The 13,219-nt window shown below is 46.8% G+C and overlaps 1 protein-coding gene and 1 long non-coding RNA gene across 4 annotated transcripts in view; both read right to left on the bottom strand.

The window, feature by feature from the left end:
• The window catches only part of dag1 (dystroglycan 1), a 58,671-nt gene that overhangs the window by 23,518 nt on the left and 21,934 nt on the right, over positions 1 to 13,219 (bottom strand). Inside the window, exons 1-2 of one of the 3 annotated variants that reach the window (XM_085160395.1) lie at positions 5,174 to 12,987; positions 2,307 to 2,992 (exon numbers count right to left, since the gene is read on the bottom strand). In XM_085160395.1, coding sequence (XP_085016521.1) covers positions 2,307 to 2,714 — 408 coding nt within the window. In that variant the 5' untranslated portion in view covers positions 2,715 to 2,992; positions 5,174 to 12,987. Of the gene's footprint in view, positions 1 to 2,306; positions 2,993 to 5,173; positions 12,988 to 13,219 lie in introns of those variants that run through there. The other 2 variants (XM_085160394.1, XM_085160393.1) reach the window with 2 other exon arrangements.
• Positions 1 to 13,219, bottom strand: part of LOC146517749 (uncharacterized) — a 50,105-nt gene that overhangs the window by 29,295 nt on the left and 7,591 nt on the right. The gene's annotated exons all lie outside the window — the stretch shown is intronic.

Below are 13,219 nucleotides of genomic sequence, written 5' to 3'. Positions count from 1 at the left end.
TGATGAAGAGAAGAATGGACGGCATGAAGGAAATAAAGATTTAGCCCAGAGAGATGACGAGGAGGGAAGGAGGGATGGGAAGCTGAGGGAGATGGCGTCAAGCGTGAGAAAGAGGGGAGAAAGTCTGGAAGAATTATGGAAGGGTGGAGGAGAGAAGGAGATGAAGAAGGAGGCAGGAGGTAAGGAAGATAAATGGAAAAGAGAGAGGAGGCCAACGCTGCACTCAGATATGAGGCCACATATTATAGAAAATTGGCTATTGTGCAAAATGCGGTGCAATTAACAAAAAGGGCATTTTGCTGTGAATGGCCTCAGAAATGTGGCGCCTCGGGACAGGTTCTGAGCAACGGCACACGCGTGCTTCATTTCCCTGACATATTTTTTACTGATTGTTCTTCAGAGTTCATCTGCAGTTGGCCTACTCGCTCAGCACGAAGCGTTTGTAACCAGCGCCCACCCAGAGGCGGTCCGGTTTTTGTGTCTGCATATGCTGAAGGTTTGGGGCAGAGTCTTAGGCATCGACCGGCATCATCAGAAGGGCGTGTGATGGGGCTCAACTCCCCCTGCAAAACGATCCCAAACATCCAGACAGAGCCATAAAGAAGGCCAAGACGTCCTGCAACAGGTGCTCATGCCCTCACACTGCAGCGTTGACATTCCCCCACTCCCACTCACAGAATGGATATGAAAGTGTGTTCAACTGTCCAGCTCGCTGAAGAGCAGTCCAGCCATCAGCAGAGTGGTTTTCACCTGTTCTCTCCATTTGGGCTCCACCTGTTAGAGACACAATCTCCTACTGTTGTCTTTCACACGTGAGAAGCAGCAACATCACTATGTGAGGATCAGATCCTCCGACACCATCCAGAGTCCACATGTGAAAACAGCCTGAGAGATGCCAAACCCACGAGGGAGGATGCTGAAGAACCTCACTGAATGTAAACACACGTTCAAACACTCTTCTACCTTATAAGCACAATTATTCCTTTTTGCTAAAGCATATAGTTAGGGCTGGATCAGGTGACCCTGAATCCTCCCTTAGTTATGCTGCAATAGACATAGGCTGCCGGGGGATTCCCATGATGCACTGGGTGTTTCTTCTTCACTCACTATGTATTAACAGACCTCTCTGTATTGAATCATATCTGTTATTAACCTCTGTCTCTCCTCCACAGCATGTCTTTATCCTGTCTTCCTTCTCTTACACCAACCAATCACAGCAGATGGCCCCGCCCCTCCCTGAGCCTGGTTCTGCTGGAGGTTTCTTCCTGTTAAAAGGGAGTTTTTCCTTCCCACTGTCGCCAAAGTGCTGCTCATAGGGGGTCATATGATTGTTGGGTTTTTCTCTGTAGGGTCTACCTTACAATATAAAGCGCCTTGAGGCGACTGTTGTTGTGATTTGGTGCTGTGTAAATAAAACTGAATTTCATTTCCTTTAAATGACTGAAGCTGATCCCCTCCACTGTGTCAACATCACAGTATCGCTTCTTGTGAGGTCTTTCAGTGGCGTCTGATTTATGCTGAACTATATTTAGTTTTGACAGACGAGGTTAAGGCTGCACCTTTCAAAAAAATCTCCAAAACTTGGAAACACGACACGGTCACTTAAAAGCGACAGCATGCCGGCGAAATAAGAGCCGGACATGGTCTTATTCATCTCATACTTCACTCACAGAAGTCTTTCAATTGTGCAGCTTATAACCAGAAACCCTTCAGCAGCTACCGCTGTCACCGTGCAGCAGGGTGGAGGGAATGGACTGGAAGTGGGCCAGAAGCCATTTTCCAGTAGCTTCCCACCAAGAGGAATCCAGCAATCTTCAAATTCGTACAAGAACCTCAAAGCACGTCAACACAAACACTTCAGGAGGTGGCGTCCTTTCAGACCACAGCTTTTGCTTTTCTTGTTGAGCTCTCCTGTATTTGACAACTGTTGTGATGTAATCCAGCGAGACTCGTCGCTGCTGCAGAAGAAATCTGTCCGACTCCCTGACGAAGGCACGTGCACGCAAATGCATCCGGACTTCCTTCAACCACCAGGATGAATGTATTCTAATTGTTATTTAAATGAGAGTCCCTCTGAGTCTTTGGATTTTTAAACTCCCCAAAGCTTTTTGGCATCTGATACTCTGGTGGCGTTGTTCTCCTGTGAGCGCCGTTTTGCTTGTTTTGCTTGTATTCCTCTAGTTTCTATTCTGAGCTTCTACTTTAAACCCGAACACAGGATTTTAATAAGCTCATAATTAAGACCAGAATGTATTTAAAGTCAGACGTCTTGGCGCATTTAATCAAACGTGTGTTGTGCGACTCACCTTGATGATATCACCCAGGTAGACATCCTCCATCTTGTTTGGCACCTTCATCCGGAAAATCCGACCCACCACCGCTGCAGAGTCGGGGAAGGCCGTGGGCGTAGCCGCGTTTTGCTGATTTGCTGCCGTTTCGCCAACGTCCGCCGCCGCGACGCCCTCCGTCACTTCCTGGAAGTCCTGCAAAAGCGAGGAGTGCATGGAGGCCTCGAGCTCGCCTCGGCCTCCGTCGAACCTCTCGCTTTCTCCGCCCGCTTCTATCAACACCATGCCGCCGAGCACGTCGATGTCCAGCTCCGCGGCCGCGGCCACGGCGAGCAGCACGCCCAGCAGCACGACTCTAGTCCTGGGTAGTCTCACGTCGAGGCCGTTGCTCAGCCCGAGCCGGCCCGAACTTTGTTTATCGCGCATTCTTCACCTTTCGTCGAACCGTCGCTGATGCAGAAAATAAAATAAAGAGGAGGATGTCCGAGTGGGAGGGCGGGGGGCTCAGGGGAAGCATGCACCCCCGACAGATAGAGCAAATCCCTCTTTACAAATCTCCCTCCCTCTCCAGCGCCAAGGAAGAATCTTCTCTTTCTTCTGTTCCTCCTCCTCTTCTTCACTCGGCTTTATTCCTGCTCCTCTCCGGCTTTTGTGCTCGCCCCTCAGAGGGTTACGAGTCCCATTGTGCCGAGCACCTTCGAGATCTGTGAGGAAACACAAGAAAGGCACAGTTAGACGAGCGGTTTGAACCCGAACAGGCCGAACTCAAACTCACTCCATCAAAAGTCAATCTCACGACGAGTTCGGCACCTTAAACCGATTTGTGCGACGCAAATCTCATTGCTGATAGAAATCCATCACGGACTGCACGGAGGGTGTAAGGAGGAATAATATTATCAATGCTGGGGAGTAATCTGATTAGTTCTTACAGACACACACACACTTGAATCACTCATTGCTGAGTTATCCAACGAGTCGAGTCAGGAGAACGAAAGCGCTGAGAGAAAGGAGGGAGAGGAGGAGAAACCAAGAGGGGGAGGTGAAGGTGATATACGGTGGGACCTTGGATTAGCCAACAATGCCAAACCAGTCAAAGCCTTCTTGGAATTGCTAATGAATGCATGCCTTCTCTATTGTGTGCAGGGTCAGACTGAGTGTGTGTGTAGGTGTGTGTGTGTCCATTGTGAGCGAGGAGGGTGAACTCAGAGGTTGTTATTCATACAGCTCTTTCATGGCGGAGAGGATCCCCTCCTGAGCAAGTGTGTGTGTGTGTGTGTGTGACAACACAAATGATTTCCCCCGACTGCTTTCATTAGACAGAAAGAAGGCGAGAATGAGAAAGAGGGACCCCCCGCCGTGACTCCACTTTGCCCCGTAGCAGATGCCCGCTGGAGAGAGTGAAATCACCGCAGGACTTCCCCGGCAACAACAACACCCGGCCTCCCAGGTAGCTTTTCAACCAGCTCAAAGGACCCTTTGTTGTCGCCGCCTCGCCCTCGGCGTGCATCACCTTTGGACAAAACTTTGTTTTTAATCAGGAGCGCCACGGTGTCGTTCCCCCCGCTGCTCGAGCTTTTCTGCGACGAGTCAACATCCGGAGCGAGAGAAGGAAAAATCGCTGGAATTTCGACATTTGCTTTGTCAGAGTCGAGTTGCTTTTTCTACTTTTAAATGTTTTCGTTTCCACTGAAGCTCCTTGGAATTACTTCTGGAGCGTTAAAGTTTTACTGAGGCTTCTTGAAAGTAGTCCAAGATGGCCACCGTGGATACCCCCCCCCCCCCCCTCGCTTTCACATAGGGTCCCTTCAACTGCAGCACCAGAGGCAACATCCCTCCCGCCTCCTCTTCCTCCTTATTGCTTTTCTGTGCTGTTCAATCTGTCATCGGTTTCTCTTCGTCTGATTGCCTTCGCTGCTTTTCTGTTTCTGGATGTTTTTTGTTTTACATTTTGTCCTCGCACGCCTTTCTTCATCTCAAACACTTCCTGTCCTCCCTCCAGAGCATTAAGCTATGCCACGCCTTTTCTCACATCTCCAAAACCTTCAAGGCCATTCTTCTTCTTCTTCTTTTCCCTCCTGGCGCTCACTCACCTATCAAAAACACAGCCTTTCTATTCATCGCACGACAATGGGGCTGACGATGGCGGGGGAGCGTCGCTGTGAAAGCGCCGGCGAGCTGGATGAAGAGAAGCTGTCAGCGCACAGAAAGAGAGGCACGGAGACACGAAGGGCACAGAGAGAAGTCTTTGACAGAAAGCTGCCATTACCTCAACACCTACAACACCGCCCCCCAAACATGCTCCACACACCTCCTGGCGTTGTGGCACAGGTGGGCAGGAAGGTGGGCAGCTCTTGGTTTCAGCATCTCGGGTTTAACCTGGTGCTTCCTGATTGGTCGAAACCATCAAAGAGAAGCCTCCCCTCCACATCATCTATATGTTTTATTTACTCCAAATAACCATGTAACTTGAACCAGGGTTCGTCGGGGTCGACCGAACCGGAGATGGTGTCGCTCCAGCGCTTGCTGCGTGCTTTCATAAATCAGAGTTCAACACGAAAGCCTTTCTGTGTCTTTCTGTAAGCTGCTGATTTTCCTGAAAACAGAACAACGAATCCTGAAGGTGAATTTATTTCCTTGTAAAACCACAGCAGCTGCAGGATGTAAAGAAATGAGGCAACGCTGTGCAAAACCAGCCAAACTAATGCAAGCGTAATGACAGCCGGCTGCTGAGGAACGCGGGCGTATCTCTAAGAGGGATGTCAAAGTAAATCCACTTTTAAAAAGCAAACGTGGAACCGACACTACAAGCCCAAAGCCCAGACATTTATCCAGAAACGTTTCAGGGTTTTTCCTGCAGTCGATGAGGTTTTCGGTGTAATATTTACCCGACGTGCCGACCTGGAGGTCCGGAGACGATGATCAGAATATCAAAGCACACGTTTTTAAACTAACTGCAATAAAACAAACACTCATTTACCGAAACGTAGCCCGACATCCGGCCCGCCGCTGCTCAGGGGCCAGAATAAGCATCCAGACGTGGCTCCATCTCCCACCATTATAAATAAACGGCTAACCGGACACTTGCTGCTGCTCCTCTGAGCGGCAGTGACAGTCGTGGGGGGGTAACAGAGTACGAGGGTGAGGACTGGTGAGGGGTGGGATGCAGAACTAAAAGCAGAGCGGGAGTGGGATGTTTGAGAGGTCTGGCAGATGATTCATCATCGGTTTGAGAACAAAATGTGAAAAGCTGCCAGTAAAGTCTAAACTTGGAGAGCCCGACGTTAATAAAAAGGTGGGTGTCCCTCCCCGCTCTTCTTCCTCATGCTGCCCCGATTGGGCAGAGACGGCTTGAGTCTAACCACAAAATATCTGACGTCATCACCTCTTACGAGGACACGGCTCCTGTGCTGCTCTGTCTGATAAACAAGGACGTCACTGGACCGAGCTGCCTTCAAACTCCTCGTCACTGATTACTGGACGTTTAAGGTCCAGATCAGGGAGAAGCTTTTATCTCTAAGAGGAGGTGGGGTAGTACTTTCAGTACTACCTATTAGCTCCAAACAGAGCCTGCAGGTTCTCAGACAATCTGCCTTTGGAAACCAGGTCGGTCGAGTCTGGCGCTTCTTTCACATCAAACGTCCTGATTTCACCCGATCTTCACTTCCTGTAACTTTTATCACAGCTTATTGTTTTATTTTGAAACTCAGACGAAGCACTTTGGAACGTGGATCTTGGAAAGTGCTTTCAAAATAAAGTCAGTGGCTCCTGTAACCACGGCTACACACACAGATGTGCTATTTTCGTCTTTCAGATTTACTTGAAGCTGTTCTTTGAGGTGTGGAGGGAACTTGGTGAGGATGTTATGTGGATCGCTTGATGCCGTTTGTGTCTCCGGGTCACGGCCATGCTTTGGCGTGCCCACGGTAACAGCCGGAGGTCTCAAACTGTCTTCTTCATTGGAATCCCAAAGCTTCTGTTTTGCACATTTTACGACATCTATTGTGTTTGAGTTTGTTTTCCCACCAGTGTCGGCGCCAGGATGGTCGCAGCGTCATTGCATGTTAAGGTTATGGCTGGGTGGGAGGGTTAAAAATGAAAGAACTGAAAATAAGAGCCACTGATTTAACTTAAGATGTGAACCTGCACCGGTTGTCTTCATACTGTCCTCATTAATCAAACCGACTTTGGTCCGTCTCTGGTGGCTCGTACTTTGAATCGCCTCCAAACATGAAGTCTTAACGTGGAGCAGCGCCTGTCTGAACCTGAGAGGACATTCCTTCGTTGGAAATCCTCGGAGCAACCAATGAGCACACAGAAACGCCACACAGGGGCCAATTAGAGGAAAGGCATCCCTCTGTGGCAGCTAATCGGAGAGCCGGGCGTCTTAGCTGCGGTGAAACATTAGCACTTCAGTGGCACTTTAAATTCTTCCCGTCTCTTCCTCATTCTACATCCATTTGCCTCCCCCCCTCCTTCCCGTCACCTTTCAGTCCCACAAAGTCACAGCTGATGCCTCTATTATTAGCACAGACAGGACGAGAGCAGCGTGACAAACAGAACGAGAGGGAGAGCCTCTAAAAACGGTCACCTTCCTGAGGAAGCTCCCAGACTGACAGGTGACACCGACGCCATTGCGAGACGCAAATATTCCCACCATTCAACGCCCCCCGCCTCTACATCCCACTGATACAACAAACCGAGGGGCGGATAGAGCTCCCTCGGGACGAGACTACAGGTTATGTTTGCGCCCGGCGAAACTCAGGATTACGGCGTGGTTTACCTTTACAATGAGATTTGGATATTTAGCACGGAGATTAGGCACATTTCAGCTATTTAAGCGCTTCTTTCATCCAGCCGGATCTGCAGCGTGTAAACAGAGGCAGCTTATTCTTCCGGTGTGAGGATGTAAGGAGTCCACATTGTTCTGTTACAGCGTGGGGGAGGAAGAGAGGGGGACGCGTGTGTCTTTGTGATAATTTAGGCCTAATTATTGGCGACTTATGGATGAGTTTCAAAAGCAGAAGCATCGAGAGCCAAACGGGGACCTCGGTGACTCAACAATCTGCACTTCCTCTAAAATCTGCTGTAAAAAGCATTCAGATTAATCCACGTTCCCACTCGTAATTACATTTGTAATTAGCTTGGCTCCAACTGGAACAAGAGGAAGAAGCTCCAGCTACAGAATAATAGAAATGCAAATCCACCCTCCGAGCCGCTTCGCCATTAGCTGCTGCTAAAGGCGAGCCGATGGGCCATCTGCGAGAACATAAGGCGGCGAGGAGTGCGTCTGTGTGCAGTGCCAGCGCTGACCAGCTCGGCCTGAAAATTCTCCCAACAAACCCACAAGACCAACAGGAAGTGTGAGAAAACAAACTTCCACAGCAAGTCTGAGAAACTGCATTCAAAACTCCATCAGCAGGAGGTCGGGTGGATGACGGGTGTACAAAACAGAACCAGAGACTCGTAGCTACGTCCAAATCATGGAAAGCAAGAGGCCACCTGAACCCTCAGAATCACCTGAGTATCAATAACATTAGCATCTTTATTTAATTCACGGTTCACACGTATTAATTTATCCAGCATTTATACAGCCTCGTGACTTTTTAAGTAGTTTCAAACATCCTCGGCACAGTTTTGCTCGGCGGTGAGCGTCTGTATCATGGGGTCGGTCGATGTTTGAATAAGCTCCACCCAGGAGCAGAAACCCACCGGGTTCTAGAGGTGGGAATCACCATACATCCCACGATACGATATTATCACAATACTTAACACACGATACGATATTATTGCAATGTTTAAAAATATTTTGCGATATTCAGATTCTGTACATAAAGGTAAACTTTATCAATATTCATTTCTCTAATATCAAAGTCTCACACTCAGTCTTTCTCTCATTTCAGTTTGATTGTTGACAAACTGAACGGTTTGTATTACAGTCTAGTCCAACTTAACTGAATCAACCATCTGGTACAATTATAGCTATTCTGAACTATGCAGTTTATGAAAACTATGCAGCCCCTTCAGCAACTGAAGAATTTGAAAGTAAATTAAAACAAAATATAATTTTACATTCAATAAAAAAGTTTTAAACTTAATTAAAATAAAACATGTCTTAAATTAAAATAAGTAAACTGTCATGTTTATTGCTGCCAAAAACAAGTTAAACACATTTGGACAGTGAAGGAATGTCAGGATTCTTGCTCAGAAAAAGGATCAACATGCTCTGAAGTCAGAGCACAAAAACCTTTTTGTAACAAAATATCGATTTCTGCTGTTCCTGTATCCATACATTATTAGCAAACAAAATATCACCATACTACACAGTATCCATTTTTTCCCCCACCCCTACCGGGTTCCCCGGATCCTTGACCCATTTCTCATAATTCACTGGAGAAAACTTCACAAAATTGCATTGTGGGTAAACCTTCATTAGCATGTGGTGAACAACTTACGAACAGATGAATGGTGCTCTGTAGGAGAAGATCCTGGTACAGCTGTGCTTAACTCTATCAAAACCCTCACGTACCGTAGTCATAATTTATTGTGTTTGCATGATATTTTGGACTTGATCAATCCATTCAGGTCCTAAACTCAAGTTTTTAAAATCCCTCATACTTTAATGCTAAAGCAAAGAAATAACACAAAAAACTATGAAGGTGAAGCTTTGCATGGCTACATTAAAAAAATTAAAGTTACTGTATGAAACAATCAGCTGATGGGGAAATTGTTCAGATTTATATGGAGTGACCCGAATGTCAAAGGTCAATGCTGCAAGCTAGAACAGACCTGCATTATTCCAAATGGCCAGCAGGGGGCGACACTGCTGGTTGCAAAAAGTTGTCATTGCATAAACGTCTATGAGAAAAGTTTAACAACACTTTCCTGATGAGTTTACTGTCTCAGCTGAGAGCTTTGTACGGTGGCCCTGAGAGGCCAAATGGACTGCAACTCAAGAAAACACCAGAAATAAGAAAAACACCACAAAACACAACAGAAACAGGAAAAAAAGAAAACAGAAATAGGAAAAACAGATTTCCAAAAGCACAAGGTAAGTGTTTCTAGGGAGGCAATAACCCGACGGAGCAGTTGCAGGAACCAAAATATGCTCGGTGTGTTTTAATGTCATGGTTCATGTAATACTGATGACAGATTTTTAGGCTAACCGTCAGGCTAACACACTGACCTCTCATGTTTGTTTTTTTTGTTTCTTTCTTTGTTTAAAATCACAAAACCGATCCTCCACTTATTTTAAGTGACTCCCAACGCAGTTCCTGCTTATTTATTAAATATTACCATATTTTGGTTGTGCTTTTGGAAATCATTTTTTTCCTGTTTCCGTTGTGTTTTGTGTGCTTTTGCAGCGTTTTTCTTACTGCTGGTGTTTTCTTCAGTTTCAGCCCATTTGACCTCTCAGGGCCACTGTAGTTTTGGGTCTTTTGTTGAAACATGGAAGTCACACTTAGAGTAAAAGAAAAAGCCAAAACGCTGAGTACAGACTTCAGTGTTCAGTAAAAAAACCCAAAGTTCAGTTTAATGTGCCTGAAGACAAAGAAATGAGAAAACATTCCAGTGTCTGCAGCTCCAATCCCACAGAGTTGGTTTCCTTTAAAAATCTTTTATGGTGATTTCATGTTGTTGTTGTTGTTAAATGAGTTGTGTGTGCAGAGTTTAAGAAAACAGATGTTAGAGGTTAAAAAGTACTTAAGAAATGATTACACATGATAAAGCAGCTTTACCAAAGATCCCCCAACTGCTCCACCGAGAGCTGCGAATGAATTAAACGTATTAATTCCACAATAAATAAATAAGTTTGTGTCATGACACAGAGGAGATCAGAGCGGAGCTGTGGGAGTCAGAGCGCCGTTTCAACAAGCAAACAAGCGGATTTTTAAAAACACCGAATTCTGAGAAATGAGAAGAACAAGCACAAATCCAACCGACAGGAATAACAACTCCCCACGGAAATTTCCGGCCGCTCCTCGGCTGAATGTCCACGTGTGACAGACAGTTGGAAGCAGATGTGAACCTGCCTCATAAAACAAGAGTTCTGAGAGCGAGCGGGAACAACAGGACAGAAGGACAAGGAAACAGCGGGCGGCGGGCGGGGCCAGACGCGAACGCGAGCCAACCTGAAGCCAGCGCCGCTGCATCCAGTGTGCAGATGTCTGCACAGATGTGCATGCATATGTAAAAGAAACTGGAGCCGGTAACATGAAATTGATGTGTCGTTCGTGGGTTTAGTGGAAACTGCAGCTGAAGCAGAATTTACAGCTTCATGAAGGACGTCGTACAAAAAAACAGCACAGCCGAGGGAGGGGCCGCTTTTCCGGACCTCCCAGGTCTCCACAAACACACCCAGGGAACCTCTGGAGTTACGTGGGCGGGCAACCTGCAGCGTGCGGAGCGCCATTTATTATCTCCAACAACAAGATCCTCCTACGTTGACGATAGGCGGTGGATGATCCTGTCAAAACATCCGCCTTCTGGTCTCATCAGAACAGAAATGAAACCTCAGCGTGACCTTCGCCCGGATGAAAGGACCACGCCGGCTTCCTCTGAGAATCTGCTCCATATGATGCAGAGGGCCGTCCCCCGCCCGTCGCCCATCCCTCCGAGGTCTCGGCGCTTCAACTTCGTCAAAATGAGGATTTAATTTGAGGCGAAGCTGGAAATAAATAAATAACTGAGAAGGAACCCAGCGGGAAGAATCCTGGGAATTCTTTTGCGAACGCAGCCAAACACACGTCCACTTTGATTAGAGTCGTGTTTTTGCAACGCCGGAGCATCAGCGCTTTCGCTCGCCCGCTTACAAAGCTCATAGGCTTTGGATGGAGAGAGAGAGCGTGTGTGTGATGAGGCTAACGGCTCATAAAGGGAAGATGCGGCAATGCTTTGCACATCTCCGTAAACTAATTATAACAGTGCAATGGCTGCAAAATGGAATATGAAAGAATTAACAATCAGTGAGAAAGACGAGCAGAGTGGGAAATATAATCATTGTTAAAGAATGTGTAGGAGGAAGAGTAATTACATTTCACTCCCATTACACCTCTGCAGTTGTGTTTCCTCTCTTGTTAACATTCGGCTGTTTCTGCTGCGATTCTGAAGCAGATCCATTCTGCTGTCCTGCCTGCTCCTGCTGGATGTTCATATCTGACACCAACAAAGTTTCTAATAATTAACTCGACGTATGAGCAGCCCAAAGGTGGATTTGAGCCATTTTCACACATAAACTTGCGTATTTAGGATATTTTGGGAAACCGTCCACGTCACGCTGCAGGAAGCACGATCTGATATCCTCGTGTTGGTGTTGTTCCCAGATCATCATACTAAAGGTTGTTCCAGGATCAACATTGCAAGTGACCAATCAGAATGTTGTGATGTCATACTTTTGCGACTTCGGGAAAAACCGGCGTAAAACAAAAAACTGTACTTAAGCTGCGAGAAACCGCCTTTGTCCGCCGATCAACGGACCCTAACCCTGACCCTTTAATAAACGCTAAGCAGAATTGATATTGTCCTTGCAACATTGGAATTTCATAAATACACGAATGGGTTGGTGCGCAAAAGAATAACGTCACAATAATGTGATTGGTCACTTGCAATGTTGAACCTGGAACAACATTTTCATGATGATCTGGGAACAACACCAACACGACGATATCAGATCATCCCTGCAGGAAACACTGCATGTGGTTCAGGTGAGGGAGCTACTTGGACAGAGCTCAGCTGGGTCGCTTTAGCAACACGGTGAAGTTAAAGTCCAAACATCTGATCAGACATGTTCACGGCTCCAACTTCAGCAGTGGCACAAATTTCAGTTTCAGATCTGAAGCGACAGAGTGAACAACAATCAGCATTTCAATGTTTTACGTGTTTGTACAACTTTTACAGGCAAATAAATCGAAGAGTCGGGATCGCTCCTGCAGATCTCGCCTCCCTGCTTTTACACGTGCAAACTAATCTGGATCTGGAGCGGCACCGACTGCGAAACCTAACTGTGAAAAGACTCAGGACTGCAGTGCAACATGTGATAACAGCTATGGAGAAGGAAGCTCGACTGATCCACGAGGGGGAAACAAAATCTGATGCAGGTCAGACGGACAAGAAATCCTCGGAGAACTTCAGAGGATGAGGATCATTTTAACTTCATTAAAGCTGAAACAGGAAATAAAACCTGAATGTTCAGGAGCTCGTGTGTGTGTGTGTGTGTGTGTGTGTGTGTGTGTGTGTGTGTGTGTGTGTGTGTGTGTGAGAGATCCTGGTCATGCTGAGACCACCAGCAAAGAGCTGAGATACGCCGACAGCTCTGTGTGTGAGAGAGACAGCTGGCTACTGTTGCTAGCTTGACTGAAAATGACAGCTGGGTAACACAAGACTTTATATATGCCACACACACACACACACACACACACACACACACACACACACACACACACACACACACACACACACAGCCTGACTAATCTGCACTCTTTAATCCGAGGGCATGCTTCAATCCATGAACTTTCCCTCCCAGGTGCCATCCAGCTCGCTCCGAACGCGCGGGGCTTTCTTTCCCTTCAACAGCTCTGGCACGAGTAAACAAGCCAACGGCGACTATTTTTAGCTTAAAGTGAGTCAGAGGTTAAAGGAAGCCGTGCGGAGGCTCTCCTTCTTCTTCTTCACTGTTAAACAAACTCCAGGAACAGCCGACTTTACATACCGCTGCACTACGGTGGACCGGCTGTCTGACCTTCACTCGTCATTCAGAAAAACAATCCACTCAGCTGTTTTAGTCGGATGAATAATCGCGTCGCTTTATGTTTCTGAGATGAATCACGTTACAGGAGAAGGTTCTGGAAAAGAGAAAAGTCGTCGTGCAGTCGTCGGATTAATGCGTCCAAAAGTCTGAGGAAAACTGATTTAAGGAGAGCTGTGACTTATGAATT

The sequence above is a fragment of the Neolamprologus multifasciatus genome, chromosome 5 (genome assembly GCF_963576455.1).
Source record: "Neolamprologus multifasciatus chromosome 5, fNeoMul1.2, whole genome shotgun sequence".
Taxonomy (NCBI): Eukaryota; Metazoa; Chordata; class Actinopteri; order Cichliformes; family Cichlidae; genus Neolamprologus; species Neolamprologus multifasciatus.
Note: the sequence above shows the minus strand (reverse complement) of the source record. Positions and strands in the feature narration are given on the sequence as shown.